General features: G+C 43.9%; 1 protein-coding gene across 1 annotated transcript; it reads left to right on the top strand.

The window, feature by feature from the left end:
- Window positions 1-339: 339 nt before the first annotated feature.
- C1QTNF9 (C1q and TNF related 9) lies at window positions 340-25,150 on the top strand. The gene is made up of 4 exons (XM_077155868.1): window positions 340-1,465; window positions 9,087-9,277; window positions 21,771-21,833; window positions 24,189-25,150. Exons 2-4 carry the CDS (start codon window positions 9,109-9,111, stop codon window positions 24,956-24,958), a joined length of 1,002 nt encoding a protein of 333 aa, XP_077011983.1. The 5' UTR covers window positions 340-1,465; window positions 9,087-9,108; the 3' UTR covers window positions 24,959-25,150.
- Window positions 25,151-25,396: the final 246 nt, after the last annotated feature.

Below are 25,396 nucleotides of genomic sequence, written 5' to 3'. Positions count from 1 at the left end.
GTATGGCCCAAAGTGCACTTCTAGATCATTCCACAGGGGTGGTGCAAAGGGTGGATGTGACGTCCAAGGCACAGAGCTGATTTAGAAGACGGTAGTCTGTGGAAGAGATGACAATGACGAAAACAGAGAAGGTGGCATTGGAAAAGGAGGAGTAGAGGCCGGGTGTGAAGGACCCTTAAGTCTCGATAAGCAACTGGATAATGGGGGAGGCGTCGATTTCCAAGTTGTGTCTTGGGGTGTTTGCGTGCATGGCAGCACAATAAACTAATATTCACAAAAATGTCTTGGGTGGGGGGGGCAGTCCGGAGTTTGGATTTTTGACTGGAATATTCGGTCGGTGGTTAAATACAGTCTGGAGCTCAGGAGAAACGGCCGAGATTTGAGACCACATCAGCCTGTCCTGTAGTGAAAAGCACGGGAGTGGTGCCCAGCCAGAGAAGAGGGTCAGGTCCTGGGAACCTAAGTAACGAGCAGAGAAATCCAGCAAAGAAGGCGGATGGAATGGTAGGGCGGAGGGCAGCGAAGGTAGGAGAAAGGATTGTCAGAAAGGTCAGATGGTGCCGATAGGCCAGCTAAGAAAGGGCTAAGCCAAGGATGTCTATGGATTTAGCAATGGAGATGTCACCTCAGGCTGTGGAATGGAGGGGAAAGAGCCAGATCCGGTTTATGGGTGCAAGGTACCAAAAGGGAAACCGAGGCTCTGTGGGAGCGGGTTGGGGGGTGGACCGGGACGTGCCCCATACCTGCAGACTGCATTCTCCAGTGTGCCTACTACAGTCACACAATTCTCAACCCCCCTAAGAAACAGGGCCATGAGTGCCACGTAAAGTTGGCCTGGAGGAACTATTTTTATGTTTCAAAGAAATGTAAGCAGACACTTAGTATCAATTTCATGGCATTGAAATGAAGTTTCATGACACTTAGTATCAATTTCATGGCATTGAAATGAAAAGTTTCACCATGTTTTTCTCAATGGCAGGTAGATGTATGTATGTGTGAGAAAGGAGATTGAGCACTAAATCCTTACGCGCACAAATGCAGGGAATTAAAATGAATTAAGCAATTTCGAAAGATCGACTTACATGATATGCACCCTAATGGCCTGGGACCCAGGAGAAACCTCGCCAGTTTACAGTTTTGTCCTGTTGTCCCTTAACTGACCCCGCGGCAGTTGAGAGGTTGCTTGAGCAGACTCTCACCCTCATTTTATTAAAAATTATACAAAAAAGGGACCAAAGTTTTGTTTTTTAAATAAGTGGGATGAGAGTGAAGATGCTCTAGCGTTGCTGCAATTTTTGAAGCTCTTCCAAGACATCTTGTGCTTGGCTCTGTACCCTCCCCTTCCTGCTGTTGTGCGGCTCTGTCCACTAGGGAATTGTATGGCAGGAAGGCACAATTTCATTTACTTTGCCTGTGATTCCTGACTTCCACAGCACCTGGCTAGAGCTGCAGCCCTGGGGTCCAGGTAAGTGCATAAGGGAATTGAACCTATAGCAGCTGGGTCCTAAGACAACTCTTATATTATCGATGCATGATCATCCTGCTTAATTATCTACCAAATAATCAGATGTCTATGGAGTTTGGGGCAGGAAAAGGGTAAGTTGTTTGGAGGGAATTCATTCTTGAGGAAGAGGCTAACCAAGAGATAAAAGCAGATTTGGAAACTCTTCTGTCAGGACTCTACAAATTGACTGGAAAGAGAGATAAAAAAGAATTTTAAAAATTATAAGAATCATAGAAGAACAAGATTAAGAATCATAGGCTTTCTAGGGAAGCTTGCTATCAAATTATTTTGCACACTTGAATTCATACACTTTCTACATTTTTGGCTGTATTAATTTATACATAATGCAGTAAAAAAAAAAAGTCCTTCAATATGTGTTGAAGAAATATATAAAGTATACAACGTATAGAGAAAGTGGAAGGAAAGCTACTCAATAAGGCAACTTGAATTTTTTTAAGATTCTTAGACTATCTAATCTGGAAGAGAATTTGGGAATTCAGTTCATCCATCACATCTCCTACAGAAGTAAACTGCGACTCAGGTTGGTGACCCAGTAAAGCATGCTCAGCCGGGTTTTGGCAGGTCTATTGAATATTAATGCTTGGGAAAGTATAAAATCTTGTAGACAGAAACACTTAACTTTTACCATGCACTAAAAAGACTATGATGCACTTGGAGAAAATTACTCTGGAGGGGCAGCTGGTAACTCTTTAGCAAAAGATTCAGAAGCTTAGACAAAGCACAGGAGAAAACCCCAGAACACTAAGTAAGAACCTATAAACAAACTAACAAAAACAACATGAAAGCTCCAATGGCATCCTTCAGTCTACATCCATTTGCCCATCACTTGTCAGTATGTTAAGTTTACGAGATCACAGCAGCTTAAAATACAGACCAAGGGCTTTCTAGGGTCTCACTGTGAGCTCCAGCATTCAGTATAATGATTGCACCTATTCTTTGTGCATTCATATTGATTGTATTGGTCTGCCTAAGGCGATGACAATTTCCTGTTCTTTAATATGCTACCTAAAAGTGTTGCATATAAAAGTGTTGCATGCCCAGGGGGTCCTCATTAGCAATAATATTTTTTTTTTTATTTATTTTTTATTTTTTTTATTTTTTTATTAATTAAAAAAAGAATTAACAAAACAATTAGAAATCATTCCAATCTACATGTACAATCAGTAATTCTTAATAACATCACATAGTTGCATATTCATCATTTCTTAGTACATTTGCATCAATTTAGAAAAAGAAATAAAAAGACAACAGAATAAGAATTAAAACAATAATAGAAAGAAAAAAAACAAAAAAAACAAAAACAAAAAACCTATACCTCACATGCAGCTTCATTCAGTGTTTTAATATAATTGCATTACAATTGGGTAGTATTGTGCTGTCCATTTCTCAGTTTTTATATCCAGTCCCGCTGTACAGTCTGTATCCCTTCATCTCCAATTATCCCTTCTCTTTTTTTTTTTTTTTTAATTAACGGAAAAAAAGAAATTAACCCAACATTTAGAGATCATACCATTCTACACATGCAATCATTAATTCTTAACATCATCACATAGATGCATGATCATCATTTCTTAGTACATTTGCATTGGTTTAGAAGAACTAGCAACATAACCGAAAAAGATATAGAATGTTAATATAGAGAAAAAAATAAAAGTAATAATAGTAAAATCAAAACAAAACAAAACAAAACAAAACAAAAACCTATAGCTCAGATGCAGCTTCATTCAGTGTTTTAACATGATTACTTTACAATTAGGTATTATTGTGCTGTCCATTTTTGAGTTTTTGTATCTAGTCCTGTTGCACAGTCTGTATCCCTTCAGCTTCAATTACCCATTGTCTTACCCTGTTTCTAACTCCTGCTGAACTCTGTTACCAATGACATATTTCAAGTTTATTCTCGAATGTCCGTTCACATCAGTGGGACCATACAGTATTTGTCCTTTAGTTTTTGGCTGGATTCACTCAGCATAATATTCTCTAGGTCCATCCATGTTATTACATGGTTCATAAGTTTATCTTGTCTTAAAGCTGAATCCATTCTGCCATTCTATGTCTTTTGATTGGGAAATTCAGTCCATTAACTTTTAGTGTTATTACTGTTTGGATAATATTTTCCTCTACCATTTTGGCTTTTGTATTATATATATCATATCTGATTTTCCTTCTTTCTACACTTTACTCCATACCTCTCTCTTCTGTCTTTTCGTGTCTGACTCTAGTGCTCCCTTTAGTATTTCTTGCAGAGCTGGTCTCTTGGTCACAAATTCTCTCAGTGACTTTTTGTCTATAAATGTTTTAATTTCTCCTTCATTTTTGAAGGACAATTTTGCTGGATATAGGAGTCTTGGTTGGCAGTTTTTCTCTTTTAGTGATTTAAATATATCATCCCACTGTCTTCTAGCTTCCATGGTTTCTGCTGAGAAATCTACACATAGTCTTATTGGGTTTCCCTTGTATGTGACAGATTGTTTTTCTCTTGCTGCTTTCAAGATCCTCTCTTTCTCTTTGACCTCTGACATTCTAACTAGTAAATGTCTTGGAGAACGCCTATTTGGGTCTATTCTCTTTGGGGTGCGCTGCACTTCTTGGATCTGTATATTTAGGTCTTTCATAAGAGTTGGGAAATTTTCAGTGATAATTTCTTCCATTAGTTTTTCTCCTCCTTTTCCCTTCTCTTCTCCTTCTGGGACACCCACAACACGTATATTTGTGCGCTTCATATTGTCATTCAGTTCCCTGATTCCCTGCTCAAGTTTTTCCATTCTTTTCCCTATAGTTTCTGTTTCTTTTTGGAATTCAGTTGTTCCATCCTCCAGTTCACTAATTGTAGCTTCTGTCTCTTTAGATCTACCATTGTAGGTATCCATTGTTTTTTCCATTTTTTCTTCTTTGTCCTTCACTCCCACAAGTTCTGTGATTTGTTTTTTCAGATTTTCTATTTCTTCTTTTTGTTCAGCCCATATCTTCTTCATGTCCTCCCTCAATTTATTGATTTGGTTTTTGAAGAATTTTTCCATTTCTGTTCGTATATTCAGCATTAGTTGTCTCAGCTCCTGTATCTCATTTGAACTATTGGTTTGTTCCTTTGATTGGGCCATATCTTCAATTTTCCGAGCGTCATCCATTATTTTCTGCTGGTGTCTGGGCATTTGATCAGATCTCCCTGGGTGTGGGACCCAGCTGGTTGAAAGGTTTTTCTGTGGAATCTCTGGGCTCTGTTTTTCTTTTCCTGCCCAGTAGGTGGCGCTCGTGGCGGTCGTTTGTCTGCGGGGCAGTCGGCCCGGGAAACCGCGTGTGGAGGCGGGGGTCGCTGGCCGTGGCTTGGGGGAGTGCCGGTCCAAGTTGCCCAGCTGGCCCGAGACGCCAAGCGTGACGGGAGGGCCCCGCTATCCAATGTTCCCAGTCAGACCGGGGAGCCACGTGCGTGGAGGGGACCCCAGACGCCAGCCACCCCAGCCGGGAAAGCGCGCGCCCCTCGGGTATCTCACAGCAGTGGATTCTCCCTACCCGTTCAGCCGTTCCAGAATGGGGTACGCTGTCTTTTTTGGTCTCTGTCGTGACTCCGGGAGCTGTTTTGTATTGTTTCTGTTTCTTTAGTTGCTTTTCTGGAGGAGGAACTAAGACCCGCGCGTCTTACTAAGCCGCCATCTTCTCCGGAAGTCCCGCAATAATATTTGACAGACAACAAGCTTCACTTTTTTGCACATCTGAAATCTGCTCATGGAACCTTTGGCAGCAGAAGCATTGCATTAGTTAGGGTGTGGGTTTAGCTGTGTGACAGAGACCCCAAATAACAATGGCTTAAGTGTGTCAGAAGTGACCTTTCATGCCAAAGCCCGGGCTTGTAGAGCAGGTCTGCTCTGTGGAGTTGGAAGAGACCAGGCTTCTTCAATGCCCGAGTCCTAACCTCCCCTTGGAGGAGTCTAGAATTTTCACCACCATCTGCTCCCTCCAGCCCCAGGAACGGGAGTGGGGACTTCCCTTAAAGTCGCTGCCCAGTAGCTGCACACATCACTTTTGCTCTCTTCCCCTGGCCAGGATTTCATTTCATGGTCATACCTGAGCTGCAAGGGAGGCCAGGAAATTTAGTCCTGGTTGAGGACAGCCACGTGCCCAGCCCAAATTTCCCCTACCGTGGACGCAGGCGAGGAAGTACGTTGGAGATGATTTGCCTTCTCTGTCAAGGATTAGGTTTGACACCCAGTCATCTTCCCCAACGGATGAGTCTCATACAGTTGGAACCAGGATATTTTATTCTTCCATTCACCTATTCATTAAGAAATACTTGACTGTGAGGTCCCCAAAATCATGAGAAAGTGGGAAGATGCAGTGGATACCCCCAAAGCGCTCTGACCCAAGGTGCTGCCTAACGAGTGGTCATTTGGGGAGGTGGGGCAGAGAAAGAGCAGATTTTAGAGAAAGTTGGGGCAGGAGCAGAGGCTGCTGTGCAATCCCACCAGAAGAAGAGGGAATCACAAGGGAAAATGGGACACCGGGGCGGGTTTGGCTTTTCGTTTCATCTAGGGAAAGATGAAACAAGAATTAAAGCTGGGGGTAAAATTGTAGTTGAACTAAGGAAACGTTCGACCTGCGGCTTTGTGAGAAACACAAATGCAATCTGTCATTCTTTTAAATAACATGTCACTATCATTTCCATAGTATTCCTTGTGCAAATTCTTCATGTTCCTCTTCTAAAATGTCTTATTGGAGATAATGCCACAACTTATTACACTGCATATTTGGAAACAAAATATCTTCAATTATTCAAAATGTTTTATTGAAGTATGTCCACATGCTAAGCACAAGCAAGGCAGATATAACCTCGTAAATGAATGATAGGCGGGTAAATGTTTTTATGTTATGTTTTTACGTAAACATAGCATTACATAACATTATGTTATGTTTTTATGTTATGTTTTAGGTCTTCTAACATAAAGTGTCCTTCATTTTGGAGAACAAAATGGAGGTTACCCCAGTTGGACACATTTATGAGCTTGCAGTCTTTTTATTACTAAAATGATGAAAATGGTCTTATTGTTGGACTACATATTTTGAAAAATTTAAATGGGAAAAGACCGAACCTCCAAAAAGGTTGGTGGGTGGGATTTGAGATTTAACTGCTACCAGTCACTTCTAAATGAAACACAGGAGCATGCATGGAATTTTACTCAAAGAAAATTGACTTAGTTTCCTGACCTGGAATAAGTTTGTGATTTCAAAGGGAAACATCTGCATTTCCCTTGCCAAAAGTACTCTATTTGCAGCTAGACCCTGTCGTATTTAGAGGGATCCACAAGATGGCATTCAAATCCTGTGGATGATGCAGAATCTAGCCGGTTTAAAACTATATATCTTGAAATATTTGTGTAGCTACTCTACGAAAGCGGTTTTTTAAAAAGGAAAGCCTCCTGTCTTCATTTGCATAGTGTTAGCAGAACCCATGGCCCCATGAGGTGACCAACCCACTAGCAAATATTCCAAGAAACTCCCCCACTCATAACTTCCAGGGGGCCCCTTGCAGAACCAAACCTGCCCCAGCCTGCGCGGCAGTTGGCAGTCGCATCAGTGTCCTTGCATCCCCCCTGGCATCTGCATCCCTGCCATAGCTGCCCTTATCCACCATCCACCGTTGGGTAGTTACAGCCAGGGCAGCTGCAGACTTGCAGTAACTCCCCACTTAGCCCCCCACTTCTAAAACAACCAACAGAAACCTGCCAATTTCCCACACCCAAGCTAGACAATGTGAACCCACCTCCCTTTCCCTATTTTCCCGCCAACCATCCTATAAAAGCTGTACCTGGTCCTCTGCTCGCTGCTGTCGCCAACGTAAGCGCCACCCCGCCTGTGTCTAGCCTCGCAATAAAACTCCTTTAATTGAGTTCGAGTTTGCATTGCCTCTTCTCCTGGTTGAAAAACCTATCACATGTATTTAATTACAGTCTTTGTCAATATGCACACATAATTACTTAGGCACATTCACAATGTGCACAGTATTTTCAGCCACTCTTCTTTGTTCGACACAACATATGCCTTTTACAAATTTCTGCGTGACTGGCATGGTTGGCTCCATTGTTCCATAATTTTCTCCTTGCTGCTCTTCCACCATTTCCTGTTATGCAGTTCACACATTTTCATTCCTACAGGTTATGCTGTGCTTAATATCTATGACACATAGTATTTTGATTATTGAGGAAAATTCTAGGAATGGGGTTACTGGGTCAAAGATACAAAGGTCTTTTGCTTTTTAGCTTTCCAGGCGGTTGTGCAGATTTACATTGCCGACAGCCTTAAATGCTGCATCTGACTTCTGAGCAATTGCACTAACCTTATGATATTACTTTTTAAGTCCTAAAATATCCAATAAGATACATTCATTCCATTCAGCAAGTGCTTTTATTCAACCAGGTTTGAGTCCTGGGAATACAATAATGAGCAAAATGAAGTCAGGTGGGAGAGACAAATTTTTAATCATATTGTCACCCATAGATAGGTGTAAAACCCCAACTAAGACAGGTCTAAGAAAGAGAGGCATGGGGCTATCCTCATTGGAGGATCCTACGAATCCCTGTATTTGGGCCGCTGCCACAGACCCTTACACATGCCTTCCCCTTCGGAGCACTTTGCCCAAATGACTCCTCCTCCTCTCCAGATCTCAGCTCCACAGCACTGCCCAGGCATTGTCCCGGCTCCTGATATAGTGATGGCCCCACTTGCTGCTCGAGATTGGAAACTAAACCAATAAGCCAAGGGGTGGGCAGTGTTATCAGAAGAAAGAACCTTAGCTTGTACTTCTCCCAAACCCTGGGACCTCTTCTACAGAAGGCTCCTGTATAAACCAAACTGTAACACAAAGGATTGCATCCCAGCACAGTACGACCACTTGGCATGTTTGACTATTGAGAACGCGCTTTCGTGCACATTATGATCACATTTTGTCCTTACAACAACCCGGTCAGAAAGGGAGACATTTGTATCTTCTCTGGCTCAGAAAAGTGGTTGGCCTGAAGTCAAACAGTAAGTAAAAGAGGATCTTGACCTCATGATTGGCTTTTCCACTGATTGCTCTCCTTTCAGGGTGGTCCCATCCCGTGTCTTACCTTCTGGGAACTACTTCCCTCTGACTGCAACGAGGTTTTAAACCTTGCCTGCCCTCACCGTGTTCTGCAGATCTTTGAGATCCTATTACTATCTTCTATTACTATCAGGAATATATTGTGAAAATTACAATTATTGTCTGATAGGGACATGAAACGACTCAGGTCCTCTTTAGTAATATCATAAGATACATATGTGCTGTTGGAAGATGATATATTGATCTGTATCGGGCTTTTCTTGTTACAATTTGTGGCTGTTACTGATTTTTCATCTGTGGAAATATGCCAACCTCTTCTGTTGGAAGGAACATTTAAAATTAAATAAATTCTCATTTAAAAAACTTTGTAAAGGTGACTCTGTCTAACTGAATGGCTCGCCCGTTTCCCTCTGGGAGGAGCAGAGACTATGTCTGCAGTGCCAGGGACGAAGGTTTCTTCTTTCCGTTTGTATTTCCCTCTTTCAGTTCAGATTTTGTCTTCTGAACCATGAGAGGCATCTGGTGGGTGCTGCTTGCCACTGGGGTCTGCGTGGGGAGCATAAACTCACAGGACACCTGCAGGCAAGGGCACCCTGGCATCCCTGGGAATCCTGGTCACAATGGTCTACCTGGGAGAGATGGACGAGACGGAGCAAAAGGTGACAAAGGGGATGCAGGTACGCACCACAGGGGGCCTTTGGCTGCCCTTCCATCTGGCCCTTTCACTCCTTTTAATGTTTTATCTCATTCATCCATTCATCCATCCATCCATGAGCTACCTATCACCCCTCCCGCATCCATCCCCCACCCAGCTAACATTTACTGAGAGCCCACGCCATGCCCATCTGCACAGGTGCAGGGCAGTGGTAGGTTGCATTATGTATCCTGGAGAAACATGTTCTTAATTCTAATCCGTTCCTGTGGATGTGAAGCCATCATAAATAGGAACTTCTGAAGTGCTACTTTTAGTTAAGGTGCAGCCGCCTGAATCAGGATGGGTCTTACTCCTAGTACTAGAGACCTCATGGAGCAAACTGTGTGCAGGAGCAGGAGCTGGAAGCGGACAAAACCCAGAAGAGAAAAGAGGACGTCACCGTGTGCATTGCCCTGTGACCGAAAAGCCAAGCCCCAGAACGCCACTGTCTCTGCGGGGAAAGCATCCCCTTGCAGACACCTGGATTTTGCACTTCTCCTGGCCTCAAGTCTGTGAGCAATAAATTCCCATGGGTTTAAGCCAATCCACTGCATGATATTTGTTTTAGCAGCTGGCAAACTGAGACACGAGGATACAGTGCAGGACAGACTGCAGTGCCCCACCTTCCCCGTCTATCTCATCTGGTGAGCGTGCCCGTGTGTCAGCATCATCTCTGATGCCACAGGGCCATTTCCAGGTCATAGATCTCCTTGCCTCCAGCAACAGGTAGGATACATCTTTGACAACATGGAACCTGTAGAGCGATGGACTGCTAAGTATTTGGGAGGTGAGAGGCAAGAGGTAATGCCTTGATGCTGCAAGGCAGAAGGCAGAAAGGTACTGAGAAGACAGACAGATGTGGATAACAACCAGAAGCTACTGATTTGCTATCTGGGGATCTGTGCGGTATTCAGGACCCCATGCCAGAGTTCGGGGATTGATTGGGGTACAGGATCCTGCCTCTGGGAGGGAGATTTTGCAAAAGCCAGTGTGACTGGTTTCCATAACAGCCACTGAGAGACTTGGTTCCTGAAGAAGAGCTCTGGTCTTGAGCTTTGGTCTTGACCTGGGGTCATGTACTTAAGAGGCATGCGGGCTGACCCACTTGGGTGCAGGAAGAAAACATTAAAACTTCTACTGACATTTAAAAAGTTTAATTTAGGTGAAAAAAATTGAGCTTTTGAAATATTTAGTACAGGGATTGGCACTGTGGCCTTGGCTGGTTCATTTGCAGATGGCATGAGGGATCTGAGGCCTGGACTCTGTTCTGTGGGAGGAGGAGAAGCCCCGCGGCGCGGATGGACCAGCAGGGAGGGCTTGTCTGCTCATTTACTAGCAGTGCACTGTGGCTTAGTGCACTTCCAGGTGTCCAGAGCAGCAGGTTTGCAAACTATAGTATTAATTATGCAAATATGGGGATATCTACAGATATTCCTGCGAAAAAACTGCAGGTAGAAGGTGGGCCTAATAATGCAAGCATTAATGAGATTAATAAGAAATTAGCAGAGCTGATTAGTAATTAATAAATTAGGAAGAGAGCAAAGCTGACATTCCTTCTCCTATTATGTCTTGTTCCAATAGTGCATTACTAGGGAAAAACGGCTATGAGCTGGTTGGGCCTGATGAGGAGTCTGCCAAAGAACTGGAAAGTATTGAGACTTGGGGCTAAGAATTTATTTTTACATCTATTAGTGTGAGTGTCACCCTAACTGTACATTGTACCATGAGGTATTGGTTAATAATAGAAAGAGGCACCCCAATTAATAAGTATTTCAGGATTCGGTATAGAACATGAATAGAAGCCACTATTATTTTTTTGTCAGCAATATACTACATTGTGATTCTTTATGCGGTAGTATAAAAAATGTACTAAACTTGATAAACATTTAGACGCTTCTTATCAGAGGCTCCTAAAAACATTCTAAATATCTCTATTCTGAATCTATAAATATCTATATTCTAAAGATATTCTTCTGACTATATTAAAATGGTTGAAATAATACAGAGAAAAAAGCTTGAGAATAAACTAAAATTAGTGCTTTTATCAGCAAATGCTGTTGGAATATGGATTAAAAAGCATTGGCTAAGATTTAGAAAAATGAGTATTAGGACAAAAATACACAATGTAGAAGGTCTGCCATACAGTTGAATGAAAGTCTAGGTGTTTCTAACATATTTCATCTTATGGCATTTGCTAGTCTACCTGGTTTACTGAAAAGACTGGGTGAAGCAAGGGGCCTGGAAGCAACTTTATTTCCTCCAGCCTCTGCCCTGCAGATTTGCCCTGTGACATCTGTCTTAGAGCAAATCTAAGCCATTCCAGTCACTTTTTAGGCATCAGACCCGTCTCATTCCCAAGAAGCTAAAAGCTCAGTTCAAGTTCATAGCAAAACCTCACTTTTACTGAAATCAAGTCTTCTACCCCCAGCATACTGGGCCCACAGTGGGATGTGTACATGTGTGTATGAGCATGCATGCGTGTGCACATGTGTGTGTGTGTGCAATGTGTGTACACACTCAGGATACATCCTCACGATTTCCCCACTCTTCCACCCAACTGCCAGTTCCGCCTTTGACTGCATAGGTGGGGCTGGGCGGGGAGAAGGGGATGATACCACGGGGTCAGCGCACTGCACCCCGGCATCGGTGCCCTCTGGGGCAGACACCCCACTGCTGGCTTTTCTCTCATGCGGCTCTTTGGGGTTCTCCGTGGGCCTCCTTCTGTGGCATTCCTTGAAGTGCACAATGCCCTCCCTGCCCAACTGGGCCTGGGCCCTCAGCTTCTTCCCGCAGACTCTTTCCTCCAGGGTCCCTTCTTCAGCATGCGGTGCTCTTGGGCAGCGTCCATTCGAAAGATCTCAAGCCTCCACCCCTGGAGGCACCCATCCCGCCCGCCAGAAAACTCAGTGCCTTCACCCCACCAGATGCAGGGGCACTGGGCACTGCCAAGGCTGCCGCCTGCTTTGCTCTGCCATCTGGGCACGTTCAGGCAGCCTCATCTAAATCAAAGTCAGGCTTTGGTCTCTGAGACCTCAAACCCCCAGGGCCACCTTCACACCCGCTTCAGTCCCAAGGCAACAATTCTGCAGCTCAGCATGCTTCTGGCTGGGAACATGCAGGGGTGAGGTCAGGGTCTCCACTTCTGGCACGTCTCCCCTCTCTCGCTGACTCAAGAGTGGGTGTGTTCGTGTGTGTTTTATTTCCAAATAGATGGGGTTTTTAATTCATTTAATTTGTATTAGTAAATATCATATATACCCAAAAAGAAGATATAGATGGTAGCTATAGAAGGTATGAGATAGGTAAATAGATATAGATAGATAGATGATGGATGGAAGATGATAGATGATTGATGGTCATAGATAGATAAATGATAGATATAGTATAGTTAGGTAGGTATACAAATGATAGATAAATGATAGATTGATAATAGGCAGAGAGATAGAAATAGATATTTGTATTAGTTAGGGTTCTCTAGAGAAACAGAATCAACAGGGAACACTTGCAAACATAAAATTTATGAAAGTGTCTCACATGACCGTAGGAATGCAGAGTCCAAAATCCACAGGGCAGGCTGCGAAGCCGATGACTCCAATGGATGGCCTGGATGAACTCCACAGGAGAGGCTCACCAGCCAAAGCAGGAATGCAACCTGTCTCCTCTGAGTCCTCCTTAAAAGGCTTCCCATGATTGGATTTAGCATCACTAATTGCAGAAGACACTCCCCTTTGACTGATTACAAATGGAATCAGCTGTGGATGTAGCTGACGTGCTCATGACCTAATCCTATGAAATGTCCTCATTGCAACAGACAGGCCAGCGCTTGCCCAATCAGATGAACAGGTACCACAACTTGGCCAAGTTGACACCTGTCCCTAACCATGACAGTCCACCCCTTGTCAACTTGGCACCTATATATATATATCACCTTAGACCATACTTAATTTCCAAATGAAAACAAATAAGCACACATTTTTTCTTTTACCTGACAATACTCAACTGTCCTGCATATAACTGGAAACACATTAAATCTCTCCAGAATAGGGTGCAAATCCTTGGGCAACATTCATTCTTAAACTTGATATCTTACTACTTAAATAGTATAACACAAACAAAACAGCATTACAGTCCTCGTTTCTGTAACTGATCACGTGGTCAAAGTTCATATTTATCACTACCTTCTTCCACTACCCATTCCATGTTCCCTTTCCCCTCAGCAAGCACTTCAGCTGGCCGTGGTTCTTTGCCTGGTGGGGTGACCCAAACCTTCATTCCTGAAGTCTCAGAGCCATTAGTGGTCCTGCCTGGATTGTGTTGTTGCAGTTTTCCATTGATTTTAATCACAGGGCATGGTAGTACTAATAGACGCCCCAGGGGATCTCCTATATTCCAAGAAAACTCTTCTTTACCTCCATTATGTAGTTGCAGTCCTACTTCCTTCTGATAGTCAGGGTCAATTACCCCAGACAATAATGTAATCCCCTTCTTGGTGTGTTGATCCAGAGGCATAAGTAGCCCAAAGTGGCCAGGTGGCAATCTTAACTTCCAGTTCAGTGGTATCACTGTTGTTTCTCCTGGAGAAAGCACACCCCGTTTTGGAACTAAAACCTGTAGACCAGCAGAACTCAGGGTAGCAGGGACAGGAAGCAAAAATTTTCCTAGTGGATCACTAGGAGTAATAGTGAGTGGCACCACACCCATTTCCACCCCTTGGTTCCTGGACCCATGGATCCTGGCTATGGGAGAAACAGCACCATACAGCGGATGCTGATTCAGAGCATACACAGCTTCCTGGAGAACATTACCCCAGCCTTTCAAGTTTTTGCCACCTAGTTGGCACCGTAATTGAGTTTTCAAAAGGCCATTCCACCGTTCTATCAATCCAGCTGCTTCTGGATGATGGGGAACATGGTAAGACCAGAGAATTCCGTGAGCATGTGCCCATTCCCGTACTTCATTTGGGGTGAAGTGTGTTCCTTGATCCGAAGCAATGCTATGTGGAATACCATGACGATGGATAAGGCATTCTGTAAGCCCACGGAGAGTAGTTTTGGCAGAAGCATTGCGTGCAGGGAAAGCAAACCCATATCCAGAGTATGTGTCTATTCCAGTTAGAACAAATCGCTGCCCCTTCCATGAAGGGAGTGGTCCAATGTAATCAACCTGCCACCATGTAGCTGGCTGGTCACCTCGGGGAATGGTGCCATATCAGGGGCTGAGTGTAGGTCTCTGCTGCTGGCAGATTGGGCACTCAGCAGTGGCTGTAGCCAGGTCAGCCTTGGTGAGTGGAAGTCCATGTTGCTGAGCCCATGCATAACCTCCATCCCTACCACCATGACCACTTTGTTCATGGGCCCATTGGGCAATAACAGGAGTTTCTGGGGAAAGAGGCTGACTGGTATCCATAGAACGGGTCATCTTATCCACTTGATTATTAAAATCTTCCTCTGCTGAAGTCACCCTCTGGTGTGCATTCACATGGGACACAAATATCTTCAGGTTTTTAGCCCACTCAGAAAGGTCTATCCACATACTTCTTCCCCAGACCTCTTTGTCACCAATTTTCCAATTATGGTCTTTCCAAGTCCCTGACCATCCAGCCAAACCATTAGCAACAGCCCATGAGTCAGTATACAAACGCACCTCTGACCAGTTTTCCTTCCAAGCAAAATGAACATCCAGGTGCACTGCTCGAAGTTCTGCCCACTGGGAGGATTTCCCCTCACCACTGTCCTTCAAGGACACCCCAGAAAGGGGTTGTAATGCTGCAGCTGTCCACTTTCGGGTGGTACCTGCATATCGTGCTGAACCATCTGTAAACCAGGCCCGAGTTTTCTCTTCCTCAGTCAATTCACTGTAAGGAACACCCCAAGAGGCCATAGCTCTGGTCTGGGAAAGAGAAGGTAATGTGGCAGCAGGAGTGGAAACCAGGGGCATTTGTGCCACTTCTTCATGTAACTTACTTGTGCCTTCAGGACCTGCTCTGGCTCTATCTCATATATACCATTTCCACTTTACAATAGAGTGCTGCTGTGCACGCCCAACTTTATGGTTTGGTGGGTCAGACAACACCCAACACATGATAGGCAACTCAGGTCTCATGGTAACTTGGTGGCCCATGGTTAAGCATTCAGTCTCTACTAAGGCCCAATAGCAGGCCAAAAGCTGTTTCTCAGAAGGAGAGTAGTTATCTGCAGCAGATGGTAAGGCTTTGCTCCAAAATCCTAAGGGTCTGTGTTGTGATTCTCCTATAGGGGCCTGCCAAAGGCTCCAGACAGCATCTCTATTTGCCACTGACACTTCCAGCACCATTGGATCTGCTGGATCATATGGCCCAAGTGGCAGAGCAGCTTGCACAGCAGCCTGGACCTGTCGCAGAGCCTCCTCTTGTTCAGGTCCCCACTCAAAATTAGCAGCTTTTCTGGTCACTCGATAAATGGGCCGGAGTAGCACACCCAAATGAGGAATATGTTGTCGCCAAAATCCAAAAAGACCAACTAGGCGTTGTGCCTCTTTTTTGGATGTGGGAGGGGCCAGATGCAGCAATTTATCCTTCACCTTAGAAGGGATATCTCGACATGCCCCACACCACTGGACACCTAAAAATTTTACTGACGTGGAAGGCCCCTGTATTTTTGTTGGATTTATCTCCCATCCTCTGACACGCAAATGCCTTACCAGTAAATCTAGGGTAGTTGCTACTTCTTGCTCACTAGGTCCAATCAACATGATATCATCAATATAATGGACCAGTGTGATGTCTTGTGGGAGGGAGAAACGATCAAGGTCTCTGCGAACAAGATTATGACATAGGGCTGGAGAGTTGATATACCCCTGAGGTAGGACAGTGAAAGTATATTGCTGACCTTGCCAGCTGAAAGCAAACTGTTTCTGGTCCTTACTAATAGCTATTGAGAAAAAAGCATTTGCCAGATCAATAGCTGCATACCAGGTACCAGGGGATGTATTGATTTGCTCAAGCAATGATACTACATCTGGAACAGCAGCTGCAATTGGAGTTACCACCTGGTTGAGTTTACGATAATCCACTGTCATTCTCCAAGACTCATCTGTTTTCTGCACAGGCCAAATAGGAGAGTTGAATGGGGATGTGGTGGGAATCACCACCCCTGCATCTTTCAAGTCCTTAAGAGTGGCAGTAATCTCTGCAATCCCTCCAGGAATATGGTATTGCTTTTGATTTACTATTTTGCTAGGTAGGGGCAGTTCTAGTGGCTTCCACTTGGCCTTTCCCACCATAATAGCCCTCACTGCACGAGTTAGAGAACCAACGTGGGGATTCTGCCAGTTGCTCAGTATGTCTATGCCAATTATACATTCCGGAACTGGGGAAATAACTACAGGATGGGTCCGGGGGCCCACTGGACCCACTGTGAGACGGACCTGAGCTAAAACTCCATTGATCACCTGGCCTCCATAAGCCCCCACTCTGACTGGTGGTCCAGAGTGACGTTTTGGGTCCCCTGGAATTAATGTCACTTCTGAACCAGTGTCTAATAATCCCCGAAATATCTGATCATTTCCTTTTCCCCAATGCACAGTTACCCTGGTAAAAGGCCGTCGGTCTCCTTGGGGAAGACTTAGAGGAAGGTTAACAGTATAAATTTGTGGCAGTGTAACAGGTTTCTCCCTCATAGGGACCTGGCCTCCTCTTCATTCAAGGGGCTCAGGGTCTGTAAACTGTTTCAAGTCTGGAAATTGGTTAAGGGGCCGTGACTCTGTGTTTTTGTAATTCAGATTAGACTTCTGTTCCCTTGACCTAGAACTCTTTTGTTTATACAGCTCCAACAAGAATTTAGTAGACTGCCCTTCTATTGTATTTCTAGGCACCCCATGATTTACTAGCCAATGCCACAAATCTCTGCGTGTCATATAATTTTGATGCCTCCTTTGAGTTTGTTGTCTATTATAATACCCACGTCTACCCTGTCTTTGATGATTAAGTGCTGCCACCCGGCTTCTGCCAACTCGGGATCCTGTCATCCCCATTGTGTTTAAGGATTCCAGCTCAGTGACAGCAGTTCCTACAGTAATATCTGACCTACAGAGAAGTGCAACCACAGAGCTCTTGAGGGATGATGGTGCTAGTCTCACAAATTTATTTCTCACTGTTCTGCTAAAAGGTGCATCCTCTGGACATTCCTGGGGTGTAAGAGCAGGCTTTGCATGATAAATCCACTCTAACATCCCAATCTCTTTAAGCCTCTGGATCCCCTCATCTACATTATACCAGGGCAGTTCTGGCATTTCAACCTCAGGTAATGTTGGCCACCTTTTGATCCATGTTTCAACCAACCACCCAAACAAGCTGTTAACACCTTTTCTAACTGCTCTAGCTATAACATTGAATGCAGAATCTCTGCTTAGTGGGCCCATATCAATAAATTCAGCCTGATCCAGCCTTATATTCCTCCCACCATTATCCCACACTCTTAAAATCCATTGCCACACATATTCCCCTGATTTCTGTCTATATAAATTGGAAAACTCACACAGTTCTTTTGGAGTATAACGTACCTCCTCATGTGTGATACTTTGTACCTCACCTTTAGGGGCCTGTTGGGACTTTAATCTAGTTATAGGTCTAGAAGAAATGAGGGGTGGTGGGGGTGGGTCATGAAAAGAATTAGAAATATCTTCCAAGCCATTTGCTTCAGGGCTTTCATTTGCAGTTTCATCTGGTGAAACAGGATTAATAACTCTAGGGCTAATCCCTTCAGGAGGAGGTTGGGTGGCCAATTCCTCAAGGCAGGCTGGAGGTGGGGCAGCTATGTCCTCAGGGCAGACTATTACAGGGTTATCTAAAGAAGGCTCAGCATGGTCTAGGGTTTCAACCTCACCCCCAACATCATTATCAATCCATATGTCACCATCCCATTTTTCAGGGTCCCACTCCTTTCCAATCAATGCCCTCACTTTAACGGCAGACAGCATGCAAGACTGAGATTTCAGTTTACGTTGTAAAGTTGCTACTCTAACAATAAGATTCTGAGTTTGATTTTCAGAGATCTCAAGTCTATGGCTACAGGAAATAAAATTTTCCTTCAGGATACTCATAGAAACCTCTACATCTTTCAGATGGCACTTAAGCTTCTTGTTTGAAGCCTTAAGCCCATCCCTTTCACCCTTTAATGTAGACAGTGTATCTAACAACAACCAACCAACATCTCTATAACTCTTATTTCTACAAAACTCTGTAAAGATGTCAAAAACATTATCCCCCAGAGTCTGGCTTCGTACAAGCGAAGCATTAGGAGAATCGAATGATGATATTTTGACTATCTCCTTTGCCAACTCAGTCCATGGATTGGGAGTGTCATTCTGATTACGGGAATCAGAGTCCTTAGTGTCTCTGAGCCCAGTCAGAGTAGAAAACCATTCATAAAAACCCATTTTTAAGATTCTGTTCCTTAAGAACCACTCCTGGTACCAAGATGTATTAGTTAGGGTTCTCTAGAGAAACAGAATCAACAGGGAATGCTTGCAAATATAAAATTCATGAAAGTGTCTCACGTGACCGTAGGAATGCAGAGTCCAAAATCCACAGGGCAGGCTGCGAAGCCGATGACTCCAATGGATGGCCTGGATGAACTCCACAGGAGAGGCTCACCAGCCAAAGCAGGAATGAAACCTGTCTCCTCTGAGTCCTCCTTAAAAGGCTTCCCATGATTGGATTTAGCATCACTAATTGCAGAAGACACTCCCCTTTGACTGATTACAAATGGAATCAGCTGTGGATGTAGCTGACGTGCTCATGACCTAATCCTATGAAATGTCCTCATTGCAACAGACAGGCCAGTGCTTGCCCAATCAGATGAACAGGTACCACAACTTGGCCAAGTTGACACCTGTCCCTAACCATGACAATATTACTGTTAGATAAAGCGGGATAAGACAAAGACTCATGCATCCAAGAACAGATTTCTTTACCTCTGCCCTATTGAATCTCTCTCCTTCCTTCCCAAAGGAATCCATTCTTCAAATGTTACATGTTTCTTGGAAGAACATGCGTTTGATACATATTTTGTAGCTACTTTGTGCATATTTTTTATTATAGGATATTCAACCACATTGCTAAAAACTAACTTCATTTTTATCTTACCCTTTTAAAATGTGTTTGTGTGTATGTTTTGTGATGAACACATTTTTTAGAACATTACCCATACATAGTTTATAAACACATAAGCACACATTGATCAGGGTAGAGGTTCACACCTTGTCACTTGGGGATTTACGACGAAGGAAGTTAGTAGGCCACTGTGCTAGAGAAAAGCAGAACTGAGAAGTAAGCAGAGTAACCAAAGGATGTCAGTGGGGGAAAACTCGTACTTCTAGAATGGGGCCTTGAAGAGGGTGGAGAGGGACGGGAAAGGAAGAGGGAAGTGTTGGGTGATGACAACCAGGGGTTGCTGAGGTCCTGGGTCCCGTCACCACTGGGTCCTGTCTCAGGACGTGGGGCCTGCCACCGCTGGGCCAGTGTGGCTGACCCTCGGGCACCTCTGCTCTATGGGACAAGTCAGGCAGACCGAACCCCACCTGGAACCCCTCTACTGGCTTTGCCAGGCTGCCTTTCCCATGTCTAGAGCCGCCTCCTGCCTGAGTTGGAACTCAGGGTGGCACTCACCTCAGTTCCTCTAAAAGTAGAGTTATTGGATGACCTGGAAATTCCACTTCTAGCTATATACTCCAAAGAAACAGAAAGCAGCCTCTCAAGCAGATTCTTGTGCCCCAGTGTTTATAGTGGCATTACTGATATTAGGCAAAAGATGAAATCAACCCAGGTGTCAATGGATAAATAAAATGTGGACTATCCATACAATGGAATATTATTCAGGCTGTGGTATGCACATACAATGGAATATTACTCAACCATGAGAAAGAACAAAGTGCTGAATGAAGTGCTGGAAGAAGCTTGAAAACATTACATTCAGTGAAAAAAGCAAACATGTAAGGCCAAATACTTACGATATCACTTAAAAGAGATGTCTAGAAATAGCACATTTGCAAAGACAGTCGATTAGAGATTATCAGGGGCTGGGAAGAGGGGGTAACTTAGTTTACCTGAGGTGCTATCATAAGTATCACAAACTGATTTTTTACTTAAATAAGAGAAATTATTGGCTCATGGTTTTGACGCTGGAAGGAGCCTGAAACTGTGGTATCAGCAAGGCAATGCTTTTCCCCCAAACCTGTACATTCTGGTGATGGCTGCTGATAATCCTTAGGGTTTTTTGTCTGGTATCTTTGCCTCTCTTCTCCTTTCTTGCTTGGATGACTTCTGGATTCTTTTTATAAGGTCTCCAGTAATGAGATCTCATTTAATTGGGCCACAACTTAACTAAAAACAACACCTTCAAGACTTCCTATTTACAATGGGGTCCCATACTCAGTGTAGTTAAGTCCAGGTGTCAAGTTGGCCAGGTGATGGTGCCTAGTTCTGTTGCCTAGTTCTGTGGACTTGAACCATTAGCATGTGAAATTCATCTATGGCTGATTACATCTGCAGTTAGTTTTTAAAGGGAGTGTCTTCCACAATGAGTGATGTTTAATTTAATTAGCTGGAGGCATAAAAGAGAGCTCAACGCAGCACAGCCCAAGCAGCTCAGCATATTATCTGAGTATTTGCAGCTCAGCTCACATGTTTGGCAATGCAGAAAGGAACTAATTGCCCAAGGAAATAACTGTTGGAACCCATAAGTGGGGAGAGAAGGACAGCAGACATTGCCCTGTGCCTTCCCATGTAAGAGAGAGCCTCAGATGGAAGTTAGCTGCCTTTCCTCGGAAGAGTTTTTAACTAATAAATCCCCTATTAAAAGCTGATTCATCTCTGGTATGTTGTATTCTGGCAGCTTTAGCAAACTAGAACAACACAGGAATGGTTCAAGATTAAGGACATGAGTATGTTGGAGTACATAATTCAATCTACCACAACGGGAAAGCAGAAGCATATATTTGGTGGATATAGAATGCTTATCAATAAAGATTTAAAAGTCCTCCCTCACCTCAAGTTCCCCACATGGGTCTCCCAACTCGAACAGCATTACTCACCAACAGCCTAAGGCAGTGTCCCTGCAAGATTCTTCCAGTGCCTCCTTTCCATCCCAGAGAGTATCACATCGCCAGATATCACCCACGTTTTTGGAGGACTTAGTGAACCTTCCACTCCAACTCTCTGCAAGAGTGATGGAAAAGGAAAAGAATTGAGACAGTCCCCCAGACCTTCCACTCTTCAGATCAAGTCCTTCAGATGTTCCAGTATTTTTATAATTTGTTTAATGGTCTTGCTGCTCTCTCCCCACCGCCCCTCTCCATCTACACTTCTATAGGAAGGAGGATGCATGCAGAACTGGTGACCACCCCACGACTCTCCAGTAGACATTATTGATGGGGATCAATGTTTAGAAGAATCTGAATTGGACTTTTAATTCCTGCTTACTTTCTTCTTTCCCACCTAGGAGAACCAGGACTTCCTGGAGGCCCAGGGAAGGATGGGATGAATGGAGAGAAAGGAGAACGAGGTCAGAAAATTGTTTTCCTATTTTACCATGATCTAACCTTGAACTGTCAATGAATAACAGGGGTTATTAAGTATTTAGTAAAAGCATGTCCCTTATCAGGCTCTGAGGATGATGCAAAGTCAAAGGCAACATGGTCCTTCCCCTCAAGAAACTTAAGATTTTGCACAAAGGCTGGCAAGCTTTTTCCATAAAGGGTTGCATAGGATTTTCAGCTTGTGGGTCATATTATCTTTGCTGCAGCTAGTTAATTCTGCAAAAAGCAGTCAAAAACATCCTGTAAATAAGCTTGGTTGTGTCCCGCCAAACTTTATTTATGAAAGCAGAAATTTTAATTCCATATAATTTTCTGTGTGATGAGATATTACTTGTGGCCATTTAAAAAATGTAACCATTCTTAGCTTGCAGACCATTCAAAGACGGGGGCAGGCCAGATTTGGCTCATGGGGCATAATTTGCTGAGCGCTGATTTAGTGGATGAGCTTTGAGGCGTGAGATAGAATTTTGACCCAGTGGATTGACAACACTGTAGGGAGAAAGTGGCACTTGAATTGGGCCTTGAAGGGTAGGGAGGACTTGGCAGCTGGAGACTGGGTGAGAGAATAGTATTATGGCAAACATATAAAATGTTTGCTACACGTTGTTTTGGTCTAAGTACTTTTCACGTATTGACTCACTTACTACCACAGCCCTATAATTTAGGTACTATTATTATCCCAATGTTACAGATGAGGACACACAGACATAGGAGGCCAATTAGCTCGCCCAACTCCCATAGTGCAGAAGTGGTGGAGGCAGGATTGAATCCTGGTGTTTCAGTCTGCCAGAGCTGCTGGAATGCAAAATCCCAGTTATGGGTTGGCTTTTACAATTGGGTTTTAGTAGATTACAGATTTATACTTCTAAGGCCATGAAAATGTCTGAATTAAGGCATCAAGAGAAAGATACCTTCTCTGAGGAAAGACTGCTGGCATCTGGGGTTCCTCTATCACATGGGAAGGCACAAGGTGTTGTCTGCTAGTCCTCTCTTGGTTCTGGTTTCAATGACTGTCTCCGATGTCTCTGAGTGTTTCTCTCTTCACTTTTCTGAGTTCTCTGGGTTTCATCCTTCTTTTATCCTCTCATAAAGAACTCCAGCAAGAGGATTAAGACCCATCTTGAATGGGCTGGGTTACATCTTCATGGAAATAACCTAAGCAAAAGGTTCCATCCACAGGGATGGATTAAGACAACAAGGCTTTTATGGGATACACAATAGTTTCAAACCATAACAGTTTCAAACCTGGCCTTGACTCCAGAACCCATACTCATGCTCACGACCACAGCTTGACAGTCAGGTTGGAGGCAACAGGAAGCACCAAGTGCTTTAGTTTTCTGGGGCTACTGTAACAATGTGCCACAGAATATTTGACTTAAATAACAGAAATACATTGTCTCACAGTTCTGGAGGCTAGAAGTCTGAAGTCACAGTGTCCCAAGGGCCATGCTACTTCTGAAGTCTATATGGAAGAACCTGTCCCTGATGCTCTCCTGGCTTCTGGCAGTGGCCAGCAATCATTGGTGTCCCATGCATATGGCGTCATCACTCCACCTCTGCCTCCATCACTTGGCCGTCTCTCGCCAATCTCTGTCTCTTTCTTACTGACTGTGTTCGAATTTCCTCTCTTTACAAGGACAGCAGGCATATTGGATTGCAGCCCAACCTAATCCAGTTTAGCTTCATCTTAACAAATAACATCTTCAAAGATCCTATTTCCAAATAAGCTTATATTCACCAGATTGGGAGTTAGGACTTGAACATGTCTTTTTTGAAAACACAATTCAATCTATAATAGCAAGCGTGTATGTAGAATTGTGCTATTCACATATGATGAATTGTGCTGCAGGATGGGTAGACTAGTCAGGCTGGTGCTGGAAGGAGAGAGCAATGCATGATTTCATTTTCTACCCAATCTTCTGTGGATTTTTTTAAGGGCTGCATATAACTGGGGCTGAGCATCAGGTAACTGAAAGCAGTTTTAGTAACAATTTCCTGAGTTAGCTTGTCCCTGGCAGTCCTCCTCTACTCAGAAGAGTGTGATCTCCCAAGGATGGGGATCCTTTAGTGGTCAATAGTAGCCATAGATGGTCAAGAGCTATAATTTTGAATGACACTAATTTAGTTGACAAGAATCAAAGGTTATTTTGTGTATGTATGCAGATTGGGAATAAGTAAATTTTCAATCTCTCAGCATACACTGTAGCTGCTCATAACTTTGTCCTGTTTGTATGGTCAATGATAAAAAAATCCAAAGTTGTTTTCCCCAAAGTGGTGTTTCACAAGTCATCTATTCCTTTAACCTTTCTGTCTCCATTTAGGAGAAGATGGAAGAGTTGAGGCCAAGGGCATCAAAGGTGAACAAGGCTCAAGAGGACCACCAGGGAAACATGGACCAAAGGGGCTTGTAGGCCCCATGGGGGAGAAAGGCCTCCAAGGAGAGACTGGCCCTCAAGGGCAAAAGGGGAATAAAGGGGATGTGGGTCCCACTGGGCCAGAGGGTTTAAAGGGCAACTCTGGGCCTTTGGGTCCAACTGGTTTGCCTGGCCCAGTGGGCCCCATTGGAAAGCCTGGTCCCAAGGGAGAGGCTGGGCCTGTGGGGCCCCAGGGTGAGCCAGGAGTCCGAGGAATGAGAGGCTGGAAAGGGGACCGAGGAGAAAAAGGGAAAATTGGTGAGACTCCCATCCCTCCCAAAAGTGCTTTCACAGTGGGGCTCACGGTGCTGAGCAAGTTTCCTTCTTCGGATGTACCCATTAAATTTGATCGAATTCTATATAATGAATTCAACCACTACAACATAGCTACTGGGAAATTCATTTGCCACATTGCTGGGGTCTATTACTTCACCTACCACATCACTGTTTTCTCCAGGAATGTTCAGGTCTCCTTGGTCAAAAATGGGGTAAAAGTACTGCACACCAAGGATGGGTATATGAGCTCTGAGGACCAGGCCTCTGGGGGCATGATTCTGGAGCTGAAGCTAGGGGATGAGGTGTGGCTGCAGGTGAGCGGAGGAGAGAGGTTTAATGGCTTGTTTGCAGATGAAGATGATGACACAACCTTCACAGGCTTCCTCTTGTTCAGCAGCTGATGATGGAGAAGAGCTTATGCCCTGGCCTCTCTCTGCATCACAATCAGCTTGCAGAAGGTGTTGTTAGATGAGTTTACTGTACTAATTCCTCTAATTATTGTGATCATCATAATGGAGTGAACATAAGAAAGTTATCCCTAAAGCTGATTTTGTGAAACTTACTATCTTTCCAAGAATAAACTTAAAAATACTTGCATGGCGTATTATAATCGGATATTTTTCTTTATTTCCATTATCTGAAGAATGCTTTGCATGCTTGTTTTTTTTCTGGTGGGAAGAGTGTTCTGATATCATTTGAGTTTTCTGGGACTTAGATTGTGATTTCTCTCTCATCTGTGCTTGTGTGGATGTCAGGGAGAAAGAAAAGGAAAGTGTTTACTCTATGTAATGACTGATATGAATTTTAGGCTGGCAACAAGGAGGCATGGCAGAACACTG

This window comes from Tamandua tetradactyla, chromosome 4, assembly GCF_023851605.1.
Source record: "Tamandua tetradactyla isolate mTamTet1 chromosome 4, mTamTet1.pri, whole genome shotgun sequence".
Lineage (NCBI taxonomy): Eukaryota > Metazoa > Chordata > Mammalia > Pilosa > Myrmecophagidae > Tamandua > Tamandua tetradactyla.
The sequence above is the reverse complement of the archived record's forward strand: the minus strand, read 5'-3'. Positions and strand labels throughout refer to the sequence as shown.